Source organism: Cryptococcus neoformans, chromosome 6 (genome assembly GCF_000149245.1).
Source record: "Cryptococcus neoformans var. grubii H99 chromosome 6, complete sequence".
NCBI classification, from domain to species: Eukaryota; Fungi; Basidiomycota; class Tremellomycetes; order Tremellales; family Cryptococcaceae; genus Cryptococcus; species Cryptococcus neoformans.
This window is the reverse complement of record NC_026750.1, coordinates 1,215,037-1,241,839: the sequence shown is the minus strand read 5'-3', so window position 1 is coordinate 1,241,839 and position 26,803 is coordinate 1,215,037. Positions and strand designations below refer to the sequence as shown.

The 26,803-nt window shown below is 48.2% G+C and overlaps 10 protein-coding genes and 1 non-coding gene; 8 read left to right on the top strand and 3 right to left on the bottom strand.

The window, feature by feature from the left end:
* Positions 1-13: 13 nt before the first annotated feature.
* CNAG_02084 (farnesyl diphosphate synthase) lies at positions 14-1,899 on the top strand. XM_012194468.1 has 8 exons: positions 14-252; positions 350-374; positions 434-546; positions 605-685; positions 739-950; positions 1,004-1,076; positions 1,129-1,269; positions 1,325-1,899. Exons 1-8 carry the CDS (start codon positions 61-63, stop codon positions 1,610-1,612), a joined length of 1,125 nt encoding a protein of 374 aa, XP_012049858.1. The 5' UTR covers positions 14-60; the 3' UTR covers positions 1,613-1,899.
* Positions 1,615-2,168, bottom strand: CNAG_12596. The gene has a single exon (XR_001045880.1). It is a non-coding gene; the product is annotated as a hypothetical RNA (non-coding RNA).
* A 148-nt stretch (positions 2,169-2,316) lies between these two features.
* On the bottom strand, positions 2,317-4,245 carry CNAG_02085 (hypothetical protein). The gene is made up of 3 exons (XM_012194541.1): positions 3,987-4,245; positions 3,804-3,922; positions 2,317-3,745 (listed from the first exon to the last, which is right to left on the bottom strand). Exons 1-3 carry the CDS (start codon positions 4,135-4,137, stop codon positions 2,579-2,581), a joined length of 1,437 nt encoding a protein of 478 aa, XP_012049931.1. The 5' UTR covers positions 4,138-4,245; the 3' UTR covers positions 2,317-2,578.
* Positions 4,246-4,362: 117 nt separating this feature from the next.
* On the top strand, positions 4,363-6,822 carry CNAG_02086 (acyl-CoA-dependent ceramide synthase). XM_012194542.1 has 12 exons: positions 4,363-4,616; positions 4,732-4,767; positions 4,833-4,969; positions 5,053-5,254; positions 5,315-5,403; positions 5,454-5,500; positions 5,552-5,579; positions 5,647-5,810; positions 5,863-5,907; positions 5,960-6,019; positions 6,076-6,149; positions 6,216-6,822. Exons 1-12 carry the CDS (start codon positions 4,546-4,548, stop codon positions 6,502-6,504), a joined length of 1,242 nt encoding a protein of 413 aa, XP_012049932.1. The 5' UTR covers positions 4,363-4,545; the 3' UTR covers positions 6,505-6,822.
* A 136-nt stretch (positions 6,823-6,958) lies between these two features.
* Positions 6,959-9,373, top strand: CNAG_02087 (acyl-CoA-dependent ceramide synthase). The gene is made up of 11 exons (XM_012194543.1): positions 6,959-7,454; positions 7,553-7,704; positions 7,782-7,986; positions 8,050-8,138; positions 8,192-8,238; positions 8,287-8,314; positions 8,377-8,540; positions 8,600-8,644; positions 8,701-8,760; positions 8,831-8,904; positions 8,968-9,373. The coding sequence occupies exons 1-11, from the start codon at positions 7,393-7,395 to the stop codon at positions 9,254-9,256; spliced, it is 1,215 nt and encodes a 404-aa protein (XP_012049933.1). The 5' UTR covers positions 6,959-7,392; the 3' UTR covers positions 9,257-9,373.
* A 442-nt stretch (positions 9,374-9,815) lies between these two features.
* CNAG_02088 (hypothetical protein) lies at positions 9,816-11,666 on the top strand. XM_012194544.1 has 2 exons: positions 9,816-9,948; positions 10,010-11,666. The coding sequence occupies exons 1-2, from the start codon at positions 9,927-9,929 to the stop codon at positions 11,410-11,412; spliced, it is 1,425 nt and encodes a 474-aa protein (XP_012049934.1). The 5' UTR covers positions 9,816-9,926; the 3' UTR covers positions 11,413-11,666.
* A 202-nt stretch (positions 11,667-11,868) lies between these two features.
* CNAG_02089 (hypothetical protein) lies at positions 11,869-14,626 on the top strand. Its single transcript, XM_012194545.1, has 3 exons — positions 11,869-13,192; positions 13,242-13,401; positions 13,457-14,626. Exons 1-3 carry the CDS (start codon positions 12,149-12,151, stop codon positions 14,395-14,397), a joined length of 2,145 nt encoding a protein of 714 aa, XP_012049935.1. The 5' UTR covers positions 11,869-12,148; the 3' UTR covers positions 14,398-14,626.
* Positions 14,627-15,112: 486 nt separating this feature from the next.
* Positions 15,113-18,170, top strand: CNAG_02090 (guanine nucleotide-binding protein G(o) subunit alpha). XM_012194546.1 has 11 exons: positions 15,113-15,183; positions 15,402-16,349; positions 16,491-16,561; positions 16,615-16,677; positions 16,729-17,063; positions 17,116-17,214; positions 17,275-17,343; positions 17,403-17,459; positions 17,511-17,530; positions 17,588-17,821; positions 17,892-18,170. Exons 2-11 carry the CDS (start codon positions 16,266-16,268, stop codon positions 17,934-17,936), a joined length of 1,077 nt encoding a protein of 358 aa, XP_012049936.1. The 5' UTR covers positions 15,113-15,183; positions 15,402-16,265; the 3' UTR covers positions 17,937-18,170.
* Positions 18,171-18,302: 132 nt separating this feature from the next.
* On the top strand, positions 18,303-20,294 carry CNAG_02091 (nucleosome assembly protein 1-like 1). XM_012194547.1 has 6 exons: positions 18,303-18,579; positions 18,861-19,043; positions 19,099-19,485; positions 19,539-19,656; positions 19,708-20,003; positions 20,068-20,294. Exons 1-6 carry the CDS (start codon positions 18,367-18,369, stop codon positions 20,068-20,070), a joined length of 1,200 nt encoding a protein of 399 aa, XP_012049937.1. The 5' UTR covers positions 18,303-18,366; the 3' UTR covers positions 20,071-20,294.
* Positions 20,295-20,356: 62 nt separating this feature from the next.
* On the top strand, positions 20,357-24,107 carry CNAG_02092 (protein EFR3). XM_012194548.1 has 4 exons: positions 20,357-22,934; positions 22,999-23,275; positions 23,379-23,543; positions 23,618-24,107. Exons 1-4 carry the CDS (start codon positions 20,430-20,432, stop codon positions 23,986-23,988), a joined length of 3,318 nt encoding a protein of 1,105 aa, XP_012049938.1. The 5' UTR covers positions 20,357-20,429; the 3' UTR covers positions 23,989-24,107.
* Positions 24,108-25,143: 1,036 nt separating this feature from the next.
* On the bottom strand, positions 25,144-26,514 carry CNAG_02093 (hypothetical protein). XM_012194467.1 has 6 exons: positions 26,170-26,514; positions 26,052-26,115; positions 25,856-25,954; positions 25,790-25,792; positions 25,522-25,733; positions 25,144-25,459 (listed from the first exon to the last, which is right to left on the bottom strand). Exons 1-6 carry the CDS (start codon positions 26,508-26,510, stop codon positions 25,369-25,371), a joined length of 810 nt encoding a protein of 269 aa, XP_012049857.1. The 5' UTR covers positions 26,511-26,514; the 3' UTR covers positions 25,144-25,368.
* Between the last annotated feature and the right edge of the window lie 289 nt (positions 26,515-26,803).

Sequence of the window (26,803 nt, the reverse complement as noted above, 5' to 3'; positions counted from 1 at the left end):
TTCTTAACAACAACAATATTTTCTTTCAAAACTCCTTTTCCCCGTCTATAATCCTCCAAAATGTCCGCGCTCAACCCCGAAATTGACGGCCATTCCTATAATCGCCCCGACGCTGGAGCTCAGACTCCCGCTGACGCCAAGGCTGCGCGAAGGGCTCGTTTTGAAAAAGTCTTTGACCAGATTGCCGAGGAGCTTTTGACATATGTCAAGGGTGAGGGTATGCCCAAGGATGCTGTAGAGTGGTACCAGAAGGTGAATAGCTTCCTAGTATCGTGATAGGTCGAACAAATCACTTTGCCAGAGAACGTCTATGTAGAAAGCTTGTAAACAAAAGCTGACATTGCAATAGGTGCTTTACCACAACACTCCCGGTGGTATGTCTTGATAGCACATCTAGCGGTACAAAAGTGACAATTAACGTTTCTTAATATAGGAAAGCTCAACCGTGGTATGTCCGTCGTCGACACTGTAGAAATCCTCAAGGGCCGAGAACTATCTGAGGAAGAATACACCAATGCCGCTATCCTTGGTTGGTGTGTAGAGCTCGTAAGTGAACATATGTACTTGCTTTACTTTAGAAAATAACTCTGACTCCTGGCATTAGCTCCAAGCTTACTTCCTTGTCGCCGATGACATTATGGACCAGAGTGTTACCCGTCGAGGACAGCCTTGTTGGTACCGAGTGGTCAGTTGCTTTGCTATCTACCTCTGCGTCCGCGGGCTCATATATCTATCTAGCCCAACGTCGGTAACATTGCTATCAACGACGCTTTCATGCTTGAAGCCGCCATCTATTACCTCCTCAAAAAGCACTTCAGGAGCCAGAAATACTATGTCGACTTGATGGAACTCTTCCTTGAGACTACCTTTCAGACTGAGCTCGGCCAATTGGTCGACCTCATTACTGCGCCTGAAGACCACGTCGACTTGAACAAATTCTCCCTCGAGAAGTACATTATTATTCCTGCCAATGCTGGCGGACTCGCTGACTCTTTGGTCGCAGGCACCACCTCATTGTCGTTTACAAGACTGCTTTCTATTCCTTCTACCTCCCTGTCGCTCTTGCCATGCACATGGTAAGCATGTCTGTTACCTGGAAGCAAGATCGGAGCTGACGGCAAAAATCAGTCCGGTGTTGAGGACAAGGCTGCTTTCGACCTCGCCCTCAAAATCCTTCTCCCCCTCGGCGAGTATTTCCAGGTTCAGGACGACTACCTCGACTGCTACGGCAAGCCCGAGCACATTGGCAAGATTGGTACTGACATCCTCGTAAGCCAAAATCTTCTGGGCACATATTTAGACATATTTTTACCCTGCATTGTAGGACAACAAATGCTCTTGGAACGTCAACACCGCCCTCGCTCACGCCACCCCTGAACAGCGTAAGATCCTCGATGAAAACTATGGCCGAAAGGACAGCAACTGCGAAGCCCGCGTTAAGGAACTCTTCTCCCAAGCACCTATCTCTATCCCAGAGCGATTCGAAAAGTACGAGAAGGAAAGCTATGAGAAGATCATTGCTTTGATTGAGCAAGTCGATGAGGAAAAGACTGGTTTGAAGAAGGAAGTGTTCAGGAGTTTTTTGGCCAAGGTGTACAAGAGGTCAAAGTAGAGTGCATCCAGACATGTATCTTGGACATTTTTTGGGCCTATAGAAAAGCGTTCTTGCGTTCCTATTCCACTAACAAGTGAAGATCTCAATTGGATTGGTTTCTATCCAGCGCATCCGCACATCCGCAGGACTGATCCTCGATACCTACCAACTTTAGTAACACTCTTCTTCTCTCTTCATTAACCGCCGGTGACTGCAGCTCTGTAATAATGTGAGCCATCTCCTCAGGTTCCAGCGCTGGTGAAGCAGGCAGTGATAATGGAATTTGAGCTTGAGTGGAGACAGGGGGTGTGTATGCTGGAGACGATGATTCATTGGCATGGAGTAGGTGTGTGGGGGAGAGCGTGATTTGAGGTAAACGTATAAAGCTGCGGGAGAGGTCGGGATGCATTTTTATTTTTGTTCTTGTCCGTCGGAATGAAGAAGATGATGGTAATGATGTGAGAAAGAGGCGCCGCAGGAGAAAACTGCGAATAGACAGCATACTTTATATGGGCATTTTGCTGATTTGCAGGGAGTCGATGGTGAATGGATAACAGAATTTGGAGGAACGAATAGTTTTAAAGAGTTGTAGGGAGGAAAACGATGATGCCTGGGACGATTTAAACTCCTACTTCCTTTGTCGACACCTACCAAAGGATGGAAGCGAACTTTCTGACTGACAGTACAATATCAGTGGATACAACCACCATGGGTGGTAATTGGTAGAGATACATGAGCGCAAACATATACCGGTATCATTCTACACATTAAAAGACGCTGCATGCTATACACTATCGAGAAACGTATACTTTACTTACAACTATTCCACTACGACAAAAAAGGACGTTGTCTCAGCACACCTGGAAGCAAGCAAGATTTATAAAAAGACCATTCGTGATAGCAATCTTCAGTACCAGCTGAAGAAGTGATATCCCAAGCTTGATCATCGTTTTCAAACCATATTTACGAGTACGATCTAACAGATTATCCCCGAATTTCCACAGAGGGCGGCAAAAACCGCTCATCCTTCCTCGTCGGTGTGGGCGATACCTCCCTCTCCCTACTCTCTACTTTCACCCTCTTAATCGGGCGTACTTTATCCGTCAAAGGCGGTGTAGGAGGCAAACCCATACCAACATAAGAAGCGACACCTGCTGATTGTGGTTTGGTTGGAGTAGCGTATATTTGAGGAGATCCGGTACTCGAATTGTCTTTTTCGAGTGAGACAGGAGTTGGGGGGAAGTAAGTTGTGGGGAGTTTTCGTTTTTTCGGCGTGTTTGGAGTCCCTTTTGATGTGAATGGTTTTGTGGTGGCAGAGGGGGAAGCTTTCTTTGGTGAGCTCCTGGCCGGCGTTGAAACAAATTCTGGGTTCTGGATGTAATCCTTCACAAATTTTTGCACATCTCCTTGAACCCATATATCGAATATCCCGTCCCACTCACTCCCTTTACTGGGTGGTTCTTCATTCACAAACACCGTCTTCACGTCGTGCCCTTGCTTTCCTTTTCCTCTCCCTTTCGATTTCGCTGATTTCGCCATTTCCTTGACGACCCTCTTTACGCCTGGTACACTAAGACTTGTACCACAGACAAGGAGCATATCCACTCCTTTCAAGTCCTTGCTAACTGATTTGCCAATCGATTCCCCCTCTGGGTGCTCCTCACCATAAAGCACGACGCTCGCACGGAGTGTACCGCTTTTTCGTGACCGTTCCGAAAGGGCTGAGCGGATGGAAGATGCAAGCTCGCAAGTGGGACACGGGACGGAAGTCGGCGGTAATGGGAGATGAGGAGAAAGTGGGAGCGTGGTGTGGCATAAGGTACAATGGAGTGTGGAGAGAAGGCCGTGAAGAGGAATAACACGAGGTTCCGGGGGTTCAGAGGACGTTTCGGGTGTATCTGACGTAGATAAAAGGGAAGGAGCATTCTCCTTGCCCTTTGCTTTTGGTGATTTTCTCTTGTTTGATGGGATACCGACAGCTAAGCCTGTTTTTTCTTCCAGTCCGTCAATGTTCTGGGTATAACAACGGAGGAGTCGACCTTCATTATCAAGGGAAGACAAGTAGGTGTGAAAGGGAGTGGGCGGCGCGGCTGTGGAAAGAGACGAAAGAGAAGTTATGAGTTCGTGATGTTTTGCGAGAAGCGTTGGGTGCTATCGGAGGATCAGCTTCCATTTCGAGGTATACAATATGCTGATGAATAGGGCTTACAGCAAGACAGCGGACGTGAAAGAGGTCCTTGACGGAATGGCCACCCTTGCTCTTTCCGCTGAAAAGCCCAGATGCGGAACGAAAGTCTGGGATAGCAGCAGCTGTGGAGACGCCAGCGCCTACAGTGCATCCATATGTCAGCATGATTGGACCAAAGGATCAGTCAAAATAGACACGACGCACCTGATACAACCACGATACGCTTTGCCGTTCGAAGACGGGTCACCACTTGGCGGAGCGTGTCCTCTGTGTCGATGGCAGGAGTGGCAAAGGATGAGGCAGCAGCGGAAGAGGGGCCAGCCCCAGATGTTGAGAGGTGCACTCGGATGGTCATGTTAGGATACTCTTCGACAGCTGGCCAGCAGTAGTTGATACGTGAGGAAAGAGATTAGTAGATAATAAGAGAATTGAACGAACGCGTTGCTCCGCCTGCGTGTGGCAGATGATTTTTGGGTGTCGGATATGAGAATCGTCCCTGAAGTCGCAATGTCGTAGGGGAGCATTTTTCTAATCACTCTTCAGCAGTTTTTCTAATCAACCCTGAGGAATTTCCTAGTTTATCCTGACCCATTTTGTAATCACCGGTTGTAATCAATTTATCACGCGTCATATATACATCGCTTGTTGAGGTTTGCCCACTTGCTCTCGACGCGATTTGAATCTTCCGCCCTCAACTTTTTTTTTTTTCTATTTGTTTGTTTTTCGCTTCTCGGAATTCTTCAGCCACATCTCGACAACAATAATGCCCGGTCCAGCAGTGACACCAAATAAGCCCAGCCATCGGCGAAGGTCAAGCGTTACCAACGCCCTCAAGTGAGTGCTCCACACACGACGTCTGGTTTCTTGCCCGCATGAAAGCAGACAAGTTTCCGGCGGTTTTTCTACGTTGGATAAACAGATTACTAAAATGTTTTGCTCCTGCCATCAGCCAAATCCCGTTGAACCATGAGCAAGGATCTTCTATGTAAGCTGCTGTGTCACATATCGCTCATGTGTTCAAGACTGACGAAGTATGTCCTCGGTAAATAGCCAACCGGCCGAGGTGAAGCCACTCACCAGCCGTCCTCGACCAAAGAGCAAGAGGTCCAGGGATGCTTTGCCCGAAATCTACAACTCCAACGGCTTCTGGGATGATGTCAAGACTGGCAGGTGGATGCTGATCCCGTGTAAGTCTTCTACGTGGTACCTTCTATGAACGGGGCACGGCATGCGCTGTAAAGAAGCTTGGGTTAAAACATAAACTCTGTAGCATCATCATTCAAGCTCATGCTTGTCGCTCCTATCCTCTATCTCAATCATCGCCTTCTCGTGCACTATGGCGTTCTCGGTCCCGATACCCCGAATATTTTTGAACACCTTATCTTCCCTTCAAACCGCTTACCTGATGGAAGGTACGGCAAGTCATGGTGGGACTTGGTTTTCATGGCAAACTACATCATCTTCTGGAGCTTGTGAGTGACCTAATGGAACAGGGTCTTGATAGAGAGGAATCAAATTTGACAAGGAAACAGTGTGAGGCAATTCATGACTCTCAAGGTGTTTAGGCCTATGGCTATGTCTTTGGGTATCAAGGGTGGAAAGATCATGAGGTTTACAGAACGTAAGCGGCTTGAGAACGTCCTTGATGAATTGATAGTGACCTTAGAACAGAGGGTTATGCTTTCTTCTACTTTAGTATCCTTGGCTCTCTCGGTATCGTAGGTCAACCCCACGGATAAAGTAATGTGAGATGTTGACAATCGCTGCAGTATGTCATGCGCGGTTTGCCCACTTGGTGTAAGTCCAACTCTTTCGGTCTTGTCTTACTTGCAGGAAGCGGAAAGGATGCTGATGTGGGCTGCAGGGTACAAGACTGAGCATTTCTGGCTCGAGTACCCTCACCGAGAAATGACTTGGGAACTTAAGACTTATTACCTCGTGCAAGCTGCTTATTGGCTTCAACAGACTATCCTCCTTGCCGCGAAGATTGAAAAGCCGAGGAAAGATTTCAAGGAACTCGTCGCTCACGTAGGCATATCAGACGAGAAAGATATGTAGGGCTTTGCTAATGATGGGATAGCACATTGTGACCCTCTGGTTGGTTGGATGGAGTTACAACATTTATGTAAGTTTTCGATAATCGATGAATGGCTAGACCGCAGGCTGACTATTCACAGCTTACCTACATTGGTGTCTCCATCTTCGTTACTATGGATGTTTCCGACGTCTTCCTTGCCGTACGTCTGCAGCCCGCCATTAAACACATGTGATGTGTTGCTCACAATCCCTGTAGCTTGCAAAGTGTGTCAACTATGTTTCTGACTTTTGGTCTGTCCCTGTATTTGCGTGGTTCATCTTTGTCTGGTCGTAAGTGTCCATTCTGCAATTTCAGCATCATAATCCAAGGCTCTAATCTAATCTCCCGCCCTGCAGTTACTTCCGCCACTACCTCAACATCTGGATTCTTTGGTCCGTCTGGGCTCAATTCGACCTCATCCGTCCATCCGAACGTTCTGCATTTGACCCCTTGAACGACAACTGGCTCAGCTGGTGGATGAAGTGGCAGATCTTCACTCCCATCTTTTTGCTCCAGCTGATCAACTTGTTCTGGTACTTTTTGATCTGGAGGATCTTGGTGAAGGCTATATTTTACAGAGACTTGAAGGATGAAAGATCGGATGATGAGGAGGAGGAGGATGAAGTGAAGGTGAAGGCTGAGTAACCGACTAAAAAGGAATAGCTCGCTGGGATGGGGGTGATCGTGGCTTGCTTGAGTGATGTTTCCGACGGGATGATTCGAGCGTTTGGGCCGAGTAGACAAAGTAAAAACACAGTGGGGATGGGAGCATCGCCGCATTTACCATTTACATACGCACACACTTACACACACATTTTCCTGTTACTTTTAGACAGCGATCATGCGAGATGTCTAGGTACAGCTGTTTATCAGTGTACAGAATGATGGATCTTGGCATCTGCATATTCATCTAATCCTTTGCCTGTCCTTTTAATGAAATTTTTTGGTCGTGTTCAAGTGTTGCCGATGCTCTGATATAGATTGATCTTGGATGGCTCACGAAGAAGAAAGGAAGTGAAGAACTGAGAGTACACGTCATGAAAATGCGCTTTGAGAAGAACGTACCGTCGGCGGGGCGGTCATCTAGACCGCAAGCCCGCGACGCCCGTCTTCACAATTCCCTAATACACTTGACCCGCCTCGCGTTCGCCGACGGCCATCATACTAAGAAGTACAGACAGCCAAGATCCGCTAGTCCTTTGTTTGCGACAGGGAGGAAATAACTGCTCTCAGCAAGCATCAACTGCTTGGCATCATTCCCACACAGATTTTCGTCACAGGCACGCACAAACAAACAACAGGCAGACACAATGCACAGACCTCGTCACTTGTTCGCCAGACAAGCACCGGCAGATTGAGGAAAACATCCCCAACGCGACGAACCCTTGCCCTAATCGGCCTATCCTTTCCATGCCCGCTCTAGCGTATATAACTCTAACGCGGACCTGCAGATATGTTCGAGTTTTTGTTGACTGATTTTTTGTCCTGTCGACATTGTATCGCGACCACTTGACGTAGAACAGCTATCCCAGGATGTCCCAAAGGCATAAACATCTTCACCGAAGGCGAGCGTCCAGTGTAACTGTGGCCCTCAAGTAAGTAGCTCCCCCCCTCTAGCTTCTCATGCGTCGTACTTTGTACTGTCGGGTTGTTCTGAAGGTGAGTAAGCTGATGCGTCACACACAATGTACAGCCAGATACCTCTCAACCATAACCAACAATCCCCTTCACCCGAACCTGCAGTGAAACCTTTACCCAGCCGTCGACGCCCGACGGAAGGTCATCGATATCGATCGAAAGGACTGTGGAGCGATATCAAGACTGGTAGATGGCTCTTGGCTCCCGGTCAGTTGACCTCCTGCCCCCTTTTTGTCCCCACACCATTATTATTCTTTATTGACAGCGAAATTTGTCCTTCCTAGCTTCTTCCTTCAGGCTTTCTCTTATCGCCCCATCCCTTTATCTGATACACCATCTCTTAAGCACATATGGTATCATCGGCCGCTCTCAAGTGCCAAATGTATTTGAACACTTTATCTTGCCTTCAAACAAATTGGAAGATGGGAGGTACGGTAAGTCATGGTGGGATTTCGCTTTCCTGGCCCATTACATCGTCGTTTGGACATTGTGAGTCTCACACCTATATTGCATATTGTCAGATGATGCAGACACTTACCGATATTGCGATAGCGTGAGGCAGTTTATGACGGTCCGAGTCTTACGGCCAATGGCCAGGGCCCTAGGAGTAAAAGGTCAAAAGATTGTACGGTTCACTGAGCGTACGTCTCACCTCTACAGCGAACAAGCCATCGATACTGAACAATAAATATAGAAGGGTATGCCATCTTTTACTTTGGAATCCTTGGCGTGTACGGTCTTGTAAGTGTATCTCAATCCTGTGATGAAACGTCGTTAACCGTTTCCCAGTACGTTATGCGCGATCTTCCCATATGGTGTACGTTTCCCCACCCCAGGTCTCTTTGCTTTTCAAAAGCGGCGGAGCTGATGGAAATGCAGGGTTTAACACAGAGCATTTCTGGCTAGAATACCCTCACCGGAAGATGACCTTCCATCTCAAAACTTATTATCTCCTCCAAGCGGCATATTGGCTCCAGCAGACGATTATTATGATTGCCAAGATTGAAAAGCCGAGAAAGGATTACAAGGAGCTTGTGGCACATGTGAGTCCTTTAATTGACTTGGTTTTGTGAGTGAACAACAAGTAATGAGAGACCTATAGCATATTATTACTCTTTGGCTCATTGGATGGAGTTACACAGTCTATGTATGTCGGATGGATTTCAAATCATGTCTGGATGGACGCTGACTCGCCTTGCGTAGCTAACGTACATTGGTGTGGCGATTTTCATCACCATGGATGTGTCAGATCTATTCCTTGGTGTAAGCCTACCTTTTTTGCTCAAAGCATATCATCCGCAGCTTGGTTGATTGTCTAACTTTTTGAATACAGCTCGCTAAATGCGTCAATTATGTTTCGGAATTCTATTCTGTCCCCTTGTTCGCGTGGTTCACCATCGTCTGGACGTCAGTGCATCCCTCATTTCGTGGTTAACTAGACCTCTATGTTGACATCAAGTTTTTGAAAAGGTATATGAGACATTACCTAAACATCGTTATCCTCTACTCCGTCTGGACCCAATTTGACCTCATCCCTCTCCCTGACCGAACGACATTTGATCCATGGAATGATCGATGGATCGATTGGTGGATGAAGTGGCAGATCTTCATCCCGATCCTTTTGTTGCAGTTGCTCAACTTGGTTTGGTATTTCCTCATTTTGAGAATCCTGGTGAGAGCAGTGTTCTTGAATGATAGGAAGGATGAAAGGTCGGATGATGAAGATGAGGCTGAAGGGGATGAAGCGAAGGAAGAATGAATAAGACGGGTGATGTGTTCAGGTGATGCACCGTGAGAAGTTTATATTCATTTTCCTATAATGCGTTCAGTAGACGGATAGTAGATCGTAGATGGACGAAACTTGATTGTGTACGAGCATGTGTTGAAATGTTAAAATAAAGGAAAAATGATTCGGATTCTCATCCGACGGTTTTGTAGTAATTGTTATAGGTAACCGCGCTGGCGGCCGATGACCAATCATCCACTACTTCGTTTGCCTCTCATTAATTAATGCCCACGGCTCATCCGCCATCGGTTATCTATTGCTCACTGTCTTTTTTAAAGCGTTGAGCAGTGTTGAATAATGTGATGAGTGTCGACGAATTTTTGCGCTGTTCCCGCAGAGACGAGTTCGCCAAGAGCGAGGGATGAGAATCTATTACGTATAGGTGAGGATCTCTACTTTCTCTATTATTTTTGGTCGCCCTGGCGCCCGCGTCGAGCCCTGGGAGTTGAAGGGCGCTCTTTTCATCCGTGGCCGAGGGTCATCACATGGGTAATCTGTATCGTTATAAGACATAAAATATATATCTAAGTATGCACAATCCTTCCTGATACATATCTAATTTTAGCTATCGCATCGCTCATTCTTGATCTCTCAGCTGTACCCAACGCTCCCTTTCATGTAATTGGAATACCGTAGAGAGAACATGGCAACTCAAACACGTCCTGGTACGTGTCTTTCTTTCTTTCCCCCTCGACAGCTCACAGCTCATTCTTTTTCCACTTCAAGTTTCTCTACACGAACGATTCAGTATCACGCGCCGCAACGCAGGCTACCCTCCTATCCTTGCTGTCGCAGCATCCTATCCATCCGACGCCGCGCCTTCCAGGACCTTTCTAGAGCAGCGTATCGCCGAGCTGCAAGAGCATTTCCCTTTGCTCTATATTCGCATTGAGGGTCACCGTACAACGAATCCCGTAGAAGTGCTTAGGGAAAAACCTTGGTCTGCAGAGGATATCCTTGATGAAGCAGAATACCAGCCCGAAGATGATGATTCATTGGAGTTGGGAAAGGTCCTTCAGAAGAACGGGCAGAAAAAGTTACCAGACGACTTGAATAGTCGTCCGTTGTGGCAAGTGACAATCGATACTAGCCACAGGAAAAGTACGACGTACATTACACTCGTCGCGGACCATCTTATAGTCGACGGTAGAGGGCTCACCATCTTGTTTGATGTTCTTCTCGCAAAGGATATTTCCCGACTTCCTTACGAAAAACTCGAGACCATCCCTCGCCTAGAAGATACAATGAACATCAAGCCATCTCTCTCCTTTTTGCTTCCAATGGTCTGGCAACATCTTATTCTTCCTCATCTGCCTTTTTTTATCCAGAGGCTCTTTTCGACGGCCGCATCTTGGCCGGCTACGCATGTGCGCGAATCCCTTTTCAACTGTTCACCCGGTTACTCTCTTCTCTCCATCCCTGCTGACCAAATCGCCTCTTTGAAACAAGTTGCCAAAGCGCACAACGTCCTCACTCTGCACGCCGTCCTCAAGTCTATTTACGCGCTTGCCATCTGGTCTAAATTCCGACACACTCTCTCCCCTTTCAGACTTACAGCCAGCACTCCTCGATCCGAGCGTGACTACAAACTCGGACATGCATATTGCATGGGCAATTATGTCAGCTCATGCAAGTTTGACATTCAATTCGCTCCCGGCGAAAGCTTTTGGGCAGTAGCGAAGAAGGTTTTTGATTATCTCGTGGATCCGAAAAGTATTGAGAGTGCTCGAATGGGTATGGGTATCCTCGAACAAGTCCCAGACGGAGTGTACGATCCCCCTCATGCTGATCCGCGCCGACCGACCAAGTGGGAGGACTTTTTCCTCAACGAAGCCGCATCTGAGAAACCATTTGGCGAAGCTCTCAGCTTTTCAAACTTGGGCTATGTCAAGTTACCGGAAAACGCAAAAGACATGGCGTGGGTCCAGATTGGCGGTTCATTGGCCTCGGCTGGATTTTCGACGGCGGTTTTGGGTCATGAGAAGGGGTTGAGGTTGAATACGATTTATTTGGAGGGTGCGGCGGTCACAAAAGAGGATGTCAAGGACATTGAGCGACTTTTCACTGTCATTTTGAAAAGGCTGGTTGAAGGCAAGGAAAATGTGGATGAGTTGTTGGTCAAGGTCTAATAATGTAAGGCTATCGTACGTGGGGATAGACAAGAATAGATTGAATAAATAATATAACATGATGGCGGCGCGGTGGGAATGCAAGTGTTTATAATATCCTTTTCCCGTGTCAGACGAGCTGTGTCCTTTCGAACGAGCTAAGAGGGATCTACAGAACTACACAGGAGGAAGATCTCGGAGAACTAAGGTGCTGGATACGTCCATAACTTAAGAAGGAAGGGCGGAACATTGTGTATATCCACAGCAATGCAGTGCCATCAGCCATTCTCATTGAACAGTCGATACTGTATGCTTAACAGCAGATATGCGATATGTATAAGTAAAAACGCGTCGCGCTCGTGCGTGTCGTTTGCCGGCGGCTGGGCATTTGGCATTCCTGCGTTGGAGCCCCCGCGTTGTGAGTGGGGGAAGAAAATGCCAGGCGGACGTGTATCTACAAACGATAGATATCCTTTCTTGGCATCCAGTATCCCATCCCAACAAGCGCTCTCAAGAGGTGAGTGAGTGTATTTAGAGAACATTACAACAATAACATATGAGAGCGGCGGGCGGCATTTATAAGGGTCGGCCGAGGATAAGATTCAAGTCATCTTAAGTCACGCGTCACACCTTCTCAGGCCTCAGCACGTAACCACTTGCCAATAATAGTTAGTAAATCCCCACAACTTCCGCCGATCCTTTGTTCTTTCATCCACATCTATATACACTTGTCCAGCTGCACCTCAGCATATAAAGCATGTTCCCAACCCATCTCAGAGCGAGGCAGAAGCAGCGTCAGAAGACTGCAGAAGCCGCTCGGGCTTATCAGCGCGAGTCGCCACCCGGCCCAGGAGCCCGCGACAATGATGCCACAGGTGACTATGGCGTACAGAGCATGAGCGAGTGGGGTAGTGAACTTATCTCAAGAAGCCCTGTATCGCAATCCGAAAAGGAGCACCAACCAACAGCAATAGACATTGCCACAGATCTCATGGAAACATCCCAAGAAGATGAAGCCACAAATAATATGGAGAGCGATGAGTTAGAGCCTATCAATGGGCCAGCTGAACGCTCACCAAGCGATTCAAGCAGTACAGAGACGGTATCTCCTGGTAATATCCAACCTGGCGGTGTTGTTGACACTGAGTCTAATCTCGCCATTCCGCCGAGCCCAAAACATACGATCCATCCTTTTGACGGTGTCTCTCCAAGTATTTCTACAGACGACCCTCCATCGAGACCTCATACATCCCAACAGCATCATCATCATCATCACCATCATCAGCACTCCCATGACCCTGCTCGTCTAAGAGAGCATACATTGCACCACTTGCGGCTCCGCGACCTCCCACAACCCGCCACGCCGACATCACCTTCTTTACCTCCCTCAGAACCTGGATCGCCTATGAGCTTTGCTAGTATGCCGAGCTATGTGGCTTCACTTTCCTCGCTTTCGAGGGCGTCATCTGCGGCATCGCCTGTCGGAGAGGACGCCGCCGATGCAAACGACGATGTAGGTGGTGATTTGGTATTGCCGCAATTGAGCTTGCCGAGCGAGAGTCTGAGCCTTCATTTGAGTTTACAGCGATGGCCAAATCGTGATGTGGAAGTGGGAGATGGGAAAAGTGAAAGACGAGGTATTGTTACTGTAGCTCTTGTCGGGATTAAGGACGAGATTGAAAAGGTTTTGAAGGAAGTCAAGGAAAATGTGGATATGGTCAAACTTGAGGGTGGGGGGCTCGGGATTATCAGTGATGGTAGAGTGGCGATAAGGCTTATTACAAGTCTTAAAATTGATCAGGTAAGCATATAATTGGGGGAGGGGACGATGAAACTAATCTCAGCCACAGGTGCAAAGTAAAGTGTATCAGGCATATCAGACACTGAATGCTCTCTTGAGCCCTGTACCGCCACCTTCAAGCGAGATAGAGAGTGAGTTGCGAAGCTTGATAGCTGGGTACGCAAATCGAGAAGATTGGGTGCATGCTGTAGTTGCCTTCGGTAATCAGGGTAGGTTTCATTCTTTCTGCTTTTGTTTCATGACCAGCGCTGATATAACTTGTAGAATCAAGTGACAAACTCGAGAGAATGACTCCCGTCACAAGGATATTCACAAACAGTTCTACACATGAATCCATCGCGTCTACTCCGAGCGCAGTTTCAGAGCGAGCCTCACATCCATCCCAGATATCAGATTCCAGATTGCACGGGCCCACACCTCGCGCTAGGGACGATATGGATGGATACTTTGCCTCTCAGCACTTTTGCTCGCCATTGACAAGCTCGGGATCTGCGGCAGATCCTGCTTCTACGCATAGTACCAACTCTGCTCGAACTCCTCGGTCTCCATCGATCTTGCGAGAAGGAACGGCTCCTATGAGCACAGCTGCGCGCTCTCTTTCCGACCTCTTGTCATCCCCTTCGACTCTCGTTTACCAATCTACCGCATCTTTCCTTGCTTGGCGTTATTCGCTCAATGGGCCATCCTCTACCGCTACGTCTCCGATCTCCGTCTCAGCCTCTGCCTCCGCCTACGCCTCCGCTTCTTCCAGCTACTGTTTTGGAGGTAATCCCATGCCGACTGTTGCGAGAGCCCAAGGTGGTGGAGAATGGGAAGCCAACCTGTCAAGACGTGTTGCCCAAAGAAGAGAATCAGAAGGCCGGTCTGTCGGCTTGAGTGGGTTGGGAAGCGGAAGAGGGAAGGGAAGTACGTTCAAAGCGAGACCTCGTCGGCGTCGTCGATCGCTGGAGAAGGCAGAGCAAGAAAAAGCTTGTCAGTCGCTTTTCCCCAAGATACCTTCTTCGACTTCTTCATATTCCCAAGGAAAGCACAGGGTTAGCAGCCTTGGGATTGGGTGGCTTGTGGAAAAGACATTTGGGATAGGTGTGGAGAGTGTTAAAGGTATGCAGACTTGGTGGGCGAAGAAAGGGGTTTGGAAATGGGGTGTGGTAGCTGCTGTTGTTGTCATTGGGGGATTGAGCTTTTGGGCAAAAGGTCGTGCCTGAGGGAAGTCGTGAAGGTGTGTATGTGTAGGATGAGTTGTACCGTATTAGTCAGGTTGTCTATAGATGCGTCTTGTTGTGTATATCAAGTATTACTAGTAATTAAAATTTTGTATCATCTATTCATCTATATTTGTTGATCCTTCTTTCCGTTTATTGCGTTGTGATTGGGAAATCGTCCTGGCAAGTTTATTGTACCGCCGAATGCAAGCCTTCTGTACAAATCAGCACAGTGTACTTGACAAACAGGCCGAGAAAGATAAGGGGATGGTTTTATGATAATGGAACTGAATGGATGATCACTCCGTACGACATTGCGAAGGGCATTTTGCACTAGTGAATTGAGTTACCAATGGAACTACCTAATCAGGAAGTTAGCCAGGGAATAAATATGGTTAACGCGTGCCTGGAACTGCAGGTTGTCTTTTTGTTCTTTCTTCAGCCTCATTTCATTCCCATCCATTCCTCTTGCCTTTCTCAGCTCTCTGACTGTCTGAGTATATGGCGGCCTAGGGCAGCTTCTAGCCCTTGCGGATGCATACAGCAGATTATGACGATTTGTAAATGGCTATCTACCCTGACCATACATAGCAAAACTGCGACCGCTGATCATCAATTCGAATAGCAAGCTTTGAGACTACTGGTGAACCCCTACTAGCGCTTCCTTGAAATCCTGAACCGCTCTTTTTTAGTACATACATCATCAGTCCGACTACTTTTTATACGTCGTACACTTTTACTTTCCTTCATCCGTTGTCCATTGTGCCGTAACGTTGCCACGTTCAAGATGTGAGTAGTCAAATGAGACGGTGTTCAAAGGCCGTCGGGGTTTCAAAGCTGATTTGCCACGGTCTTTCTCTTTATCTTCCACATCATTCATTGAATCTCCCTACTTGATACTTCCCATCGCCGTCATCGTATTATCCCCCTTGTCACGACTTGTACGCGTAAACCTTCCTCTCCGATACCGGCTCATCGACCGTGCACGGCCTCGCCCCCAATTCCAGAATTAGAATTAGCCAAAAGAACGAGCTTTACTCAGAAGCCTTTGACACGTTCCCACTCCGTCATCCCTCCTTGCAAGCCGCCACTATCAGCCCATACCAGGACCCATCGTCTCAATCACAGATCTCTTTCGACCTCCGTTATCCAGCTCCGTTCTCTGCCACTGCCACTCCCACCCGTATCGCACGTTTCGGCTGGGGCAAAGGCGTCAATTACTGTCACCGCCGCCTTGGAGTTAGAAGCTTGGATTAATAACCAATATAGCAAGGATCGATTATACATCGTATACCTGCACGTCGCTTGTGCGCGCCTGCGAGTTAACTGAGGAATCCGAAAGACTGGCTTACAATACACATTGCCGGGTGATTTACTTTATCTCCACATTTTATAACCTTTTTTCCGAGCGCCAGGCAGACACAGGAACTACGCGCAGTACCCTGTCCCCAGTTATCAGCTACCCCATATCCCATCTCAAGCCCTGTTCGGAAGGAAGAGAAAAACAACCCCCAGACAAACATACTGAGACACACACTCCGTCATACTGGTGCATTTCGCGTTCCGAATTTCTATTGTCTATTGTCCGAACATCTATTGTCTTGCGTCACGCACAGCCAATCAAACTCTAGCATATGATAATAATCGGATCCTTGCTACTCTCTTCTGCATAAATCGGTTTATCCCTCAATATTCTCTCTTGTCTCTGGTGCCATCTGAACGCCATACTGGTTTTTCCGACAATACAATCTACGCGTCAAGAAGAAAAGCATCCCCGTTTTGCACACTTGCAAAGCTAGTGCAACGCCAAGTAAACCCGTGATCCAGCATTATCAACTGGGCATACCAGCAACGACCAATTTTGAGTCAAGATGGGCGGATGTATGTCTTCGCCCGCGACTGGCGATCCCGTAGCCGAAGCTCGAAGTAAGGAGATTGACCGAGCTTTGAAGGAAGTAAGTCTCGGGCTTTCATTGCCTTCAAAATATGTTTTCCGAGCGGGCATATGATGTCGAAAGGATTAGATTATTTGGGTAGAAGAAGGCCATAGGCATGGACCGTCAAGGACTGATGGCTGACAATACACATTACTATAGGATGAGAAACGTATGGCGAAAGAAGTCAAGCTGCTATTGTTAGGGGCAGGAGCGAGCGGAAAGTCGACAATGTTAGTGTTAAGATGTGCATCTGGCTATCGGGAATGTACTGACTATAATTAAGCTTGAAACAGATGCGTCTGATACATGACAGACCATTTGAATCAGATGAAGTCGAAGATTACCGGTACGTTTTACCTCATCTCTCCTGAAGATAATGCTTACATCCTGGCCATAGAAAACTCACATTTTCCAACATTGTCGGTGGCATGCGAGCCATCATCGATGTGATGGACGAACTAGGCCTTGCTGTCCAACCCGAAAACCGCAGATACATCTCTCTTGTCGACGCTGAGCCACCTATAAATACCAATGATTCTTATCCTATTAAGTATCTCACCGCTCTCAAAAGACTTTGGGAAGACCCGAGTGTACAGGAATGTTACAAGCGAGGAAATGAGTTTGCTTTGGCAGAGAATATGCCGTACTTTTACGCCGATTTGGATAGATTGTTCGCGAAAGGTTTTAAACCCAGTAGCGATGATATTTTGAGGGTTCGAAGTAAGACGACAGGTAAGGAGGGAATATGATTAATAGAGAAAGAGGATTGCTCATGGGTGATTAGGTATCACGGAGACAAGATTTCCTATCCGCGATGTCGTGTTTAGATTATTTGATGTAGGTGGCCAGAGGTCAGAAAGAAGAAAGTGGGCGTCGTGCTTCGGTAGGTTTCTTTTCTTTCGGCAGGACTTTATCTACACAATTGCTTATTATAACTTTATAGAGAACGTTACAGCGATTCTGTTCCTTGTAGCTCTCTCAGATTACAATTCGTGCCTGATAGAAGACCGAGGTGAGTAACGTGAAAGAAACCATCCGTTGGAAGACAGATGATAAATAGGTTGGATGTAGAATCAAATGGTATGCAAGAAGCTCTCATGCTGTTTGATTCTATTTGTAACTCCCAATGTAAGCTGGACTGTGAAAGTTTAGACAGGGCGGAGCTAACTTGACTTTTAGGGTTTACCAAGTCATCAATCGTAAGGCTCTACCGATAACCTATCCAGTCAGCGTCCCCTTTCTAACAAACGTCCTAGATTCTATTCCTCAACAAGGCCGATCTTCTCCAAGTCAAAATTCAAGACCCAAGTCAGCAGCTCCACGAGAATTTCCCCGAATTCGAGGGCAAACCGTACTCCTTCCAGGATGCTGTCGACTTTTTCAAGATCAAGTTTAGGTCGTTAAATAGGATGCCGCAGAAGGAGATCTACTGTCATGTGACGACGGCAGTGGATAGGCAGAATGTCAAGGTTGTAATGACTGCTTGTCAAGTAAGCGTTATACTCTTTATTTTGGGATCTTTGGGTGTTGCGTGATGCGCGAGGCTGACAAAATTGGAAGGATACAATCTTGAAAAATGCCCTGAGAGATATGGCCATCTTATAATGTCTTTAGAAGAGGTAACACGGGATTGTGAACAACGGGAATGAAGCAGTATATTGTCTCTCTGCGGCTCGATTTTCCCTTTATCAGTCGATATTCGTCTGTTTCTTTATCTACTTTACACAGGTTGTCAGGATTTTTGTGAAGATATCTGTAGGTATGTACCCGCATGGGGGTTCTGGTGTTTTTGCTTTACTGTCCTCCCTAAATGAAGGATGAACAAATACATGTGATCTCCTGGGGAAAGAGAGGCATAGAAGCGCCACGCACACGGGGATACGGCGATATTGCCCAGCTGACGCGACGCTCGCCACCCCACGCAACTTTGTATTTGATCTTTTGCATCCCAAGCCCATTCCCATTCCCTTCCAACCTCTCTTCATTTCTTCCTTCCATCCATCCTCTGCATTTCCCCAAGCCCAGTATTTCGAAAATGTCCCAGTCCCAAGACATCCAACGTGCCGACTCTCACCTCGACGTCGCGCCTACCCCCCAAAACACCCCTCTCGAGACTGGCGTCCTCCAGAACCGACCCGCCAATTTGGGCCAGCCCTCCGTAGAAACTCTTCAGGAAGGCGAAGAGAGTGAGGAGGACGAAGAAGCCGGTGGTGGTGGTGGTGCCAACCCTGCTTCTCTCTTGGCGCAGGTGAGTCTTATGCCAGGCCGCTTGATGTGGGGGGATTTTAGATTCCGGTCACAAAAGGGTGGAGAGGCTGAGTGGAGGTGGAGGGATCATGCACTGCGCAGGAAATTTTTAGTGTGGTCAAGCATTGTGCAATAAGACTTTAGGACTTATGTGCATTTGACTCCTGATCTTTTTTTGGCGCTGTAGTGCATCGTCCGTGTGTCTGCATCTGCATCGGCTATCCGCCCTTTCGACCCCGGTCGGCTGTTTCTAACCCTTGTCACGTGCTAATGACTCCACAGAACCCTGCGCTTCTCGCCTTTGCCCAGTCCAAGCTTGACGGCCTTGTCGGCAAGCCTTCTGGTTACATTGAGTCTCTCCCCCCCGCGGTCCGACGAAGAATCGATGGTTTGAAGGGTGTGCAGGCCAAGCATTCTGAGGTTGAGGGCGAGTTCCAGTTGGCCATCCTCGAGTTGGAGAAGAAGGTTAGTTGTTTGCGTTGTTGATGGAAGAGATGCTAACATTTTCTGCTGTATGTAGTTCCTTGTCAAGTACCAGCCCCTTTACGAACGTCGACAGGCCATTGTCAAGGGTGAGGCTGAGCCTACTGAATCCGAGGTTGAGGCCGGCCAGGCTTCCGACTTGGAAGACTCTGATGTTGAGGATGAGGAAGAGAAGAAGGCCAAGGAGGAGGTTACTGGCGGCGAGGACGTCAAGGGTATCCCCGAGTTCTGGTTGACTGCCTTGAAGAACCACGTCCCTACTGCCGAGACTATTTCCGACCGAGATGAGGAAGCTCTCAAGCACCTCGTCGACGTCCGGCTCTCTTACCTCGACGGTGAAAAGCCCGGATTCAAGCTCCACTTTGTGTTCACCGCCAATGAGTTCTTTGAGGACGCCGAATTGACAAAGACTTACTACTACCAAGTGAGTATTGGCATGGTGAAAGATCCTAGAAAGATGCTAATATATTGGTTTAGGAACAAGTTGGCTACGGTGGTGACTTTGTCTATGACAAGGCCATCGGTACTGAGATCAAGTGGAAGGAAGAGAAGGACCTCACCAAGAAGGTCGAAATCAAGAAGCAGAGGAACAAGAGTACGTTTACCTTGTATGCGCCGGGCTGCACACGGCTAACATCTTCTCTAGCCACTGGCCGGACACGTACTATCCGAAAGGTTGTTCCTACCGACTCTTTCTTCAACTTCTTCAAGCCTCCTCAGCCTCCTACCCCCGAGACTCTCGAAGCTTCCGATATTGACGAAGAAGAGCTTGAAGAGCTCGACAGCCGACTTGAGCTTGACTACCAGATTGGCGAGGACTTCAAGGAGAAGATTATCCCTCGAGCTGTCGACTACTTTACCGGCAAGGCTTTAAGGTATGAGGACTTTGAAGAGGAGGACGACTTTGAGGATGAGGATGACTTTGAGGACGACGATGACGAGGTTAGTGTTGTTCTTCACGTTTCCGAGTGCATATCGATTCCTGAAAGGGCTGACGTATGGTCAGTAATTAGGATGCCGAGGGTGCGGCTGATGCTAATGCCGCTGCTGCGAACCCCGACTGCAAGCAGCAGTAAACGGTTGTTAATTTTAATGTGGTCCATGTGTACTTTTTTCCCTCTTTTTCCTTTGCTCTCACATCTTTGTCGATGCTGTGTGAATACAATACAATACAAAAGTGTTTTAGCTGCCATGTGGATGCAGTTTATACATGAATTAGATGCTTCGCGGGTTACCGGTGCAGCCAGCGCGGTTGTGGACGGCGGCCGCCGTGCTGCGGGGGTGTCATGTCGCCGGTCGCCGGTAGTTACTCTTCCATTATTGATTTCTGATTTCTCTTCGTTCCCGCCATACATTTCTATAAATACGATGGGCTGTTTCCCCTGCAGAACCCTCCAGCCAGAGGTCGCCCATCTCAAAGCCTGCTATCCCCCGTCGAAAGCCCTCCTCACCGCAGGCCCGGAATACCGCCCGCTCTCCCAGGACCTGTCGAAACTCACCTACTTTGCGACAAACAAGCCCTCCAAGCTCGCAAAGATCGGCGAAGAACTCGAGAAGCGTGTCGCCCAGGAATCAACCAGAGCCAGCTCGGGCAACCACAAGTACCGTGCCAGCCTCCTCATCAGTCTTGCCATCCTCCGCGCCCTCTTGACGGAGTGTAAGCGCGACATCGCTCTTTTCGCCCGGTCCACGTTGCGCGTGATTGACAACAGTCTCGATGTACGGGTGTACCAGCGCGGAGGGATTGATCTCGAAGTCGTCGGCAGGGCTGCTGCCGCCTTCATCGCGTACACAACGTACACTGATGGATCCGCTGTGGGCGTGGATGACACTCTTACCAAGACATATTTTGAGATCTTGTACAAGTTTGGCAACATGGCGACTGTAAACATGCTGGACTCGAGCGAGAAACCAGACATGGAGCAGCAGAATCGAACGAGGCTTATAGCTCTTGCCGGACTCAATGGGGCAGCCACGTCGGACACCATCTTTGCTTCTACCAGAGACTTTTCTCGGCAGATCGATCTTATCATCCCGCCCTTGCTGGTCAACATCTTTGAAGGGCAAATATCCGAGCTCAAGCTCGAGACGGCAAAGATTGGTATGGACGCCAGTCCATCACCGTACTTTAGTGAGTTTGCGGCCAAAGGCCCGATCGCCCAGCGCAAAGCGCCAAGTTTGCATGCGCATATCCCAGGAGAAAAGGGTCCTACCTCTGCGGACGTCATATCTGCCGCTCTCCGCTCACTTCATTCACTTCTTCAGCAATGTAATGTCACCCAAGCATCCCAGATCATCGACCGGCTAGTGAGGTTCCTCGACAAGCATGGGTGGCAGTATACCGAGAGGGATTGTTTTGTCGCAGAGCAAGTGACGGCGTGGATACCCTTGCAGTACAGATTTATCGTCCCCACCCGGCTCGTTGAAGTCCTTATGAACCTGCAGGACGGGCTACCTACACCCAAGCACACCTCAGCGCTTGCCATGGTCACCACTATCCTCAACTCTACTACGTCGCTCGTTGGGTTGGGTGTCACCGACCTCTTACAAAACCTCGTCTCCCTCATCATCCGTCGACTCCACTTTGACCTCCATGACATCCTCCTCCCGCCACTCGTACGATGTGTTAGCAGCCTTGGGACGCACATTTACTATGCCGACCAGATCAATGATATTGTCGAAGAACTTGCGCTACGTATTGCCGAAATCCCATCAAGTGATACCGCTAGATCAGAGATTATCAGGGTATTGACATGCTGTATCTCGGGTGTAATGATCATTACCGATGCGGCCGATAACGATGCAGAGTCTAAACAAGGTAACAATGTTCCACAACCAACACCGAGCACTCCTGGTACCCCCACACCGCCTAACAAGGGTAAATCGCCAGCTCGGGTAGAAACGCCGCTTTTTACACCTCTTTCCGAACATCCACGTCCCCTAGCCCACCGTTCATCGCGACGCAACCCCATTTCCCCAGAAGTGTGGCAGGAAACTCTCCCACTTTTATGCGAGGCTGATTATGCCGTACGATCTACTTATGCGCGCGCGTTGATCCTGTTCTTAGAAACTGAGATGCGAAGAGGTCCAACACCGGGTGCGATGCCAGGTAAGCAGAGTATGCAAAATAAGGAAAAGGAGAAGGGGCCATCGGCGGATATGGCGACGTACAGGTTCTGCCATGCGCTCAACGCGGCGGTGTACTCGCTCATGATGAGCTCGTGCCTCGGCATGGAAGATGGGGATGGTATCCCTACAGGAGTCCCCACAACAGCGGCAGCTTCGCCAGAAATGCATACGGCTTCCAATACCGATCCCACAACTTCAGTCGTCACCGTCAAAGATTCGGATTCACCCGTGGCTCTTGCTCCCGATTTTGGTCCCGCCCCTGCCTCTGGTGGATCTGGATCTGAGAGTGCTACACCTAACCGCGAGAAGGGCGTCTCTTTCAAAGTCACCGAGCCTACCCCTGGCGAGATAGCCACCCAAACGCAATTCGGATCAGGAGCCATCACCCCTCCCAAAAGGAACAGTCGCTCTCATCGCCCTTCACTACCTCTCAACAGACTCCAGTCTTACACCCACCTCTCCTCCTTTGATAACGTTGCGACCCCGTTGGACTTTGCTGTTGCCCTTCGTATCCTCGATGTGATTCATATGGTAGTCCCTGTAGCAGCGCTTGTCACTGGAACGCCCATGTTGTTGGCGGTTGACAGAGATGCAGGGAACGAGCTTGTGAGAAGACCGGGTGATGGGAGGGCTGGAGCGTGGGTGTTGGAGAGAAAGAAGGCGATAAGGGAGCTGGTTAGTTTGGTTTGGAGGAGGATTGGGGACAGATGGGGGATTGTTGAAATCGATGAATTGGCGAACAAGGTGTGTTTGGTGTCTTCGTCTTCCAAGATGCCCTGTAAACTAACCCAGCTACCGTCATGCCAAGGCTTTAGCTTCCCTTCCAGAACCATATCTCATTCCGCCCTACCCCGTCCCAGACAGTCCGCCTTTCTTCTTATCTCTTCCCGAAGAACCAGTGTCGTTTATTCAACACACTCTCGAAGGCGAATCATCCTCGACAGCAAAACCGCTGTTAGACCAAGATACCTTGTTGGACGCGCTCGTGAAGTCAAAGACAGTCCAGGCGGCGACGCAGGTGGATGAAGCTGGGTTGAGGAGGATCCTCGATGGGAAATGGAGTGTAGAGCGGGCTATCAAGGATTGTATGTAACCTCCATTCATATTCCTCCACACATTGTTCCATCACCGCTATCAACGCTGCTATAAATGTAGAACGAAGCTGACGAATGATTCATTTTTATGTAGCTATAGAAAGATTCTCTTCAGCCAACCTCCGGCCTGATGACGACGATTCGCATTACAATGCGGCTAGCGCACTGCTCATGAGTATGAACAATGCCAGCTACCAAAGTGTCAACGGTCAAAGATTATCACGGACAATCGACGTCACAGACTTGAGAGATGCCCTCGGTACGTTGTTATCTGTCCTCTCTTTTTATCACTGTGACACAGCCGTGCTCATAGATTTTTGTGAACATACATAGGTGGACGAGTAGATACTGTCTCTACCTCCGGTGCACCTTCCATCGCCTCCTTCGATGATTCTTTCCATTCCCAATCTGCTCCCCGATCAAGCTTACAGTCAAGAAGGATGAACAAGGACTCAGACGTCAAGGAGGTTTTGAAAGATATCTTTAGGGATAAGAAGAGAGGGACCAAAGGGCCTAAAGGCATTGTTGTCAATAGAGTAAAGAGTGGAAGTAAGAATGAGGTCAGAACGTCGACGGGGGACGAGAATGGGTTGGGGATGAGTAATATGACTCAAGGTGGTGGCGCCACTGGGCACAAGGTGGTTACGAGTCCGCCTTTGGATCTACCGTTGGGCCGACCTGTCGATGTTCCCAGCAGCAGCTGAGGTGGTTTGCCGTGGAGTTGTTGGTTCTCGAAATCAATCATACAGGATCTTATTGTTGAACTTAATCTTTATGTTATCTAAATAACTGTTATCTTGATGCATCAACTGTATCCCATGTGTTTGGCATGACATAGAAGGAAGATTAATCGTGGGGTACATTTCAAACAGTGTGCAAGATATAGCTGTAGCAAGCAGTACTCGTAGTCCTAATCAAAGATCCCCCATTTTTGGCATTCCCACTTCTCCTTCCTCCCGTTTACTTTCATCATCTTCCCAATTAGAACTGCCTGGCTGGGTAAATTGTAAGAGAGGCATCAAGTATCAAGAGGCAGGAGATAGGGGCGACTACTGGGTCGCCTTCTGACTCTGCGACGGGATGGATCAACATTGATATGTAGAGTGAAGATGTTCCAGGACGTAGTAATAATTGTGCCGGCTATCCCAGGAACAATCGAGCGCAACCAACACCACGGACATCCTTGCCCATTACATGGTGTTACTCCGCTCTGATCACTGGTTCTTCGCCACTGAGAAAAGGTAAAGAGAAAGATGAGCACTGTGTTCTGCCGAAACGGGGTGGAAACTGTATCACAGAAAGGTTCAGCAAGTCATACAAACCTCCTATCTTCAATTTATTGCATTGAATGACACATGGAGGAGGGCGTATGCTACAGCTGGACTTCTTCTGCGGTTAGGGACACACCCACAGTGGCATGCTGGATTGTTACCTGCATACAGCTGTGACTAAGTTACCGATTACTACGCAGAGCGTCAAGCACGATGACTCGCTGGGTACGCTGTCACTGATGGCGGTAAGAGGGTTGTACAAGTACACATGCCGGAGCTTCCTTGCTTCATTCACAATGCGATACGATCCTAGTGATTAACCAGCGAATGACACCTGCAGGGCCATCAAGTAGCGCGGACCTGGCCTTTCCATTCACATCTGCCGTCTTTTGTTCCTCTCGCTGCTTCCCCATCACTACTACGCCTCAACATCATGTATCACTTTCTATCCGTCAGAACAGAAACGATTGATCGAGATTACTCCCATCTCTCCAGAATAGGCTTGCCAAAGATCATACCTGTACAGCTTTAACCCTTGCATGTCGGGCAAGGTTTGCATCAATAAACCATGGTGTGTAATCATCCAACGTCTGCCGGGCTCGCGGGCAACAGACAAGATCGGCTCTGTGTCCCACATTGCGAATCATCGGATTTCAGACCAGCGATGGTGGTTCCTCTCGAGTATGGCGGACTGTTACGCTCTACTTTTTACCTGTAAAGATGTAAAGATACAATAACTCACAGCAGCAGGTACGAGCGAGAAAAGAATTATAACATCTCACAATCCACGAGGCGAGCTCCTGCGACAGCTATTTACATAGGTATCCGTTTCATTTCTTCTAAAGTCCACCCTGCGGCTCGCATCCGTTCTCCATGTAAATCTTTCACTTCTTCATCCAAATGCCTGTCGCGCCAAGAAAGCACGTCAGCGCATATATCCATGGACTTAAGGGTTGCCGTACGTACGTAAAGAGGACTTCTCGAAAGCTATCCATAATTTCTCTTAACTTCTCTCCATTGTAAACTGAAGGGTCGTCAATCGAGCTAGACAAAAAATGGTCATATTTGTCGAGGCCATCATGGATTTTCTTGTGTGCAACAAGGTGTTCGCCCGACTCTCTCTTCCCGGCTGCGAATTGTGGCATCTTTTTGGAAAGTATGGGAAAGATGTAAGTTTCCTGCGAATCTATGTGAGTTGTATTCAGGTATGCCAGGACAGGCTACAGAAACTGACCTCCTACAATTAAAAGAACGTGGCGTTAGCTCTAATGTCTTAACAAAACGAACAGTCAAAACTCACTATACGGTGATGCATCGACAGATGCGACGATAATTGCTGGGCCAATCGTAAGAATCTAGGAAGTTTCATCGCCTCTTCTTCATAACCACCGTCTGCAAGCTACACATGACGAAAACCGTCAGTATCCAAGATGCAAACGACGTTGTAACACCTTCAATGTTGCCAAGCACAATTTCAAGGAACCAAATGAACATACCGCATATACCCGTTTGAACTCTAGTCTGAAAGAGTTGTGGTAAGAATCCATATGTATCGCAAGTCTAGTAACTGCCATCAGTCGCAACTCTCATCCCTCATCGATCGACGGAACATACCTGTTCCATTCCCTATCCTCCCTGCTGTTCTTCTTGACCATCGTGTTGTCTATAGGCTGACTAGCAGTTGCGATTACACTGGCAGCTGGAGAGTCAATTACAGAGGTTGTTACCGAGGTCATTGACGGCCTAATAGATGGAAAGGGGTTGTATTGTGGTACGATGGTGGCAAAAATCAGAACGGTGATACTAAGAGCGATGATGACCAAGGATGCGAATGTGACTGAATCGTTGTAATTATAATGGGTGATCCTTTTGTTGTTCCTGCTGTGAGAAAGTGGTTGGTTCGTGCGTTCGAAGGGCATAAAAGTTCTTGGATTATAAGAAATCGTACTTGGCATGCCATCATCCTTTTTAACTTTTATTTGAGTGAGCAACCTGCGTGCATTATCTCGGGGTGATCTGCCTCGGCCTCGGAAAAAAGTAATCTTCGACCAACGGGTTCTGGAATTGTTTGTCAGCCACACTTAATAGCCTTCTTACAGCCATCAATTTAAGAATAATTGAGAAAGGCCAGACCACCATCCATCGACCGCCGAGCCCGCCTCCGGCGGAGGGGCCAACGTGATCGCCGCTACCGGACGGCGTTTGCAGGCCGTAAGGCTGCGGTCTTCTCCGACGACCGCAAGAGCAA

What these genes read in the sequence shown, in the direction of transcription:
- CNAG_02084 (XM_012194468.1), top strand. Translation starts at nt 61, where the DNA reads ATGTCCGCGCTCAACCCCGAAATTGACGGCCATTCCTATAATCGCCCC. An exon ending in AACAAATTCTCCCTCGAGAA is followed by an intron (nt 951 to 1,003) that starts GTACATTATTAT and finishes CTTTGGTCGCAG; the next exon opens with GCACCACCTCATTGTCGTTT. An exon ending in TCGCTCTTGCCATGCACATG is followed by an intron (nt 1,077 to 1,128) that starts GTAAGCATGTCT and finishes GGCAAAAATCAG; the next exon opens with TCCGGTGTTGAGGACAAGGC.
- CNAG_02085 (XM_012194541.1), bottom strand. Translation starts at nt 4,137, where the DNA reads ATGACCATCCGAGTGCACCTCTCAACATCTGGGGCTGGCCCCTCTTCC. An exon ending in GCGTATCGTGGTTGTATCAG is followed by an intron (nt 3,923 to 3,986) that starts GTGCGTCGTGTC and finishes GATGCACTGTAG; the next exon opens with GCGCTGGCGTCTCCACAGCT. An exon ending in TTCACGTCCGCTGTCTTGCT is followed by an intron (nt 3,746 to 3,803) that starts GTAAGCCCTATT and finishes ATCCTCCGATAG; the next exon opens with CACCCAACGCTTCTCGCAAA.
- CNAG_02086 (XM_012194542.1), top strand. Translation starts at nt 4,546, where the DNA reads ATGCCCGGTCCAGCAGTGACACCAAATAAGCCCAGCCATCGGCGAAGG. An exon ending in CATGAGCAAGGATCTTCTAT is followed by an intron (nt 4,768 to 4,832) that starts GTAAGCTGCTGT and finishes CTCGGTAAATAG; the next exon opens with CCAACCGGCCGAGGTGAAGC. An exon ending in GATCATGAGGTTTACAGAAC is followed by an intron (nt 5,404 to 5,453) that starts GTAAGCGGCTTG and finishes ACCTTAGAACAG; the next exon opens with AGGGTTATGCTTTCTTCTAC.
- CNAG_02087 (XM_012194543.1), top strand. Translation starts at nt 7,393, where the DNA reads ATGTCCCAAAGGCATAAACATCTTCACCGAAGGCGAGCGTCCAGTGTA. An exon ending in TACATCGTCGTTTGGACATT is followed by an intron (nt 7,987 to 8,049) that starts GTGAGTCTCACA and finishes ATATTGCGATAG; the next exon opens with CGTGAGGCAGTTTATGACGG. An exon ending in GATGGAGTTACACAGTCTAT is followed by an intron (nt 8,645 to 8,700) that starts GTATGTCGGATG and finishes CGCCTTGCGTAG; the next exon opens with CTAACGTACATTGGTGTGGC.
- CNAG_02088 (XM_012194544.1), top strand. Translation starts at nt 9,927, where the DNA reads ATGGCAACTCAAACACGTCCTG. An exon ending in GGCAACTCAAACACGTCCTG is followed by an intron (nt 9,949 to 10,009) that starts GTACGTGTCTTT and finishes TTCCACTTCAAG; the next exon opens with TTTCTCTACACGAACGATTC.
- CNAG_02089 (XM_012194545.1), top strand. Translation starts at nt 12,149, where the DNA reads ATGTTCCCAACCCATCTCAGAGCGAGGCAGAAGCAGCGTCAGAAGACT. An exon ending in CAAGTCTTAAAATTGATCAG is followed by an intron (nt 13,193 to 13,241) that starts GTAAGCATATAA and finishes TCTCAGCCACAG; the next exon opens with GTGCAAAGTAAAGTGTATCA. An exon ending in AGTTGCCTTCGGTAATCAGG is followed by an intron (nt 13,402 to 13,456) that starts GTAGGTTTCATT and finishes TATAACTTGTAG; the next exon opens with AATCAAGTGACAAACTCGAG.
- CNAG_02090 (XM_012194546.1), top strand. Translation starts at nt 16,266, where the DNA reads ATGGGCGGATGTATGTCTTCGCCCGCGACTGGCGATCCCGTAGCCGAA. An exon ending in GATGAAGTCGAAGATTACCG is followed by an intron (nt 16,678 to 16,728) that starts GTACGTTTTACC and finishes TCCTGGCCATAG; the next exon opens with AAAACTCACATTTTCCAACA. An exon ending in AAAGTGGGCGTCGTGCTTCG is followed by an intron (nt 17,215 to 17,274) that starts GTAGGTTTCTTT and finishes ATAACTTTATAG; the next exon opens with AGAACGTTACAGCGATTCTG.
- CNAG_02091 (XM_012194547.1), top strand. Translation starts at nt 18,367, where the DNA reads ATGTCCCAGTCCCAAGACATCCAACGTGCCGACTCTCACCTCGACGTC. An exon ending in CAAAGACTTACTACTACCAA is followed by an intron (nt 19,486 to 19,538) that starts GTGAGTATTGGC and finishes ATATTGGTTTAG; the next exon opens with GAACAAGTTGGCTACGGTGG. An exon ending in CAAGAAGCAGAGGAACAAGA is followed by an intron (nt 19,657 to 19,707) that starts GTACGTTTACCT and finishes CATCTTCTCTAG; the next exon opens with CCACTGGCCGGACACGTACT.
- CNAG_02092 (XM_012194548.1), top strand. Translation starts at nt 20,430, where the DNA reads ATGGGCTGTTTCCCCTGCAGAACCCTCCAGCCAGAGGTCGCCCATCTC. An exon ending in TCGATGAATTGGCGAACAAG is followed by an intron (nt 22,935 to 22,998) that starts GTGTGTTTGGTG and finishes CGTCATGCCAAG; the next exon opens with GCTTTAGCTTCCCTTCCAGA. An exon ending in AGAGCGGGCTATCAAGGATT is followed by an intron (nt 23,276 to 23,378) that starts GTATGTAACCTC and finishes ATTTTTATGTAG; the next exon opens with CTATAGAAAGATTCTCTTCA.
- CNAG_02093 (XM_012194467.1), bottom strand. Translation starts at nt 26,510, where the DNA reads ATGCCAAGTACGATTTCTTATAATCCAAGAACTTTTATGCCCTTCGAA. An exon ending in GAGGATAGGGAATGGAACAG is followed by an intron (nt 26,116 to 26,169) that starts GTATGTTCCGTC and finishes GGCAGTTACTAG; the next exon opens with ACTTGCGATACATATGGATT. An exon ending in AGTTCAAACGGGTATATGCG is followed by an intron (nt 25,955 to 26,051) that starts GTATGTTCATTT and finishes CGTCATGTGTAG; the next exon opens with CTTGCAGACGGTGGTTATGA.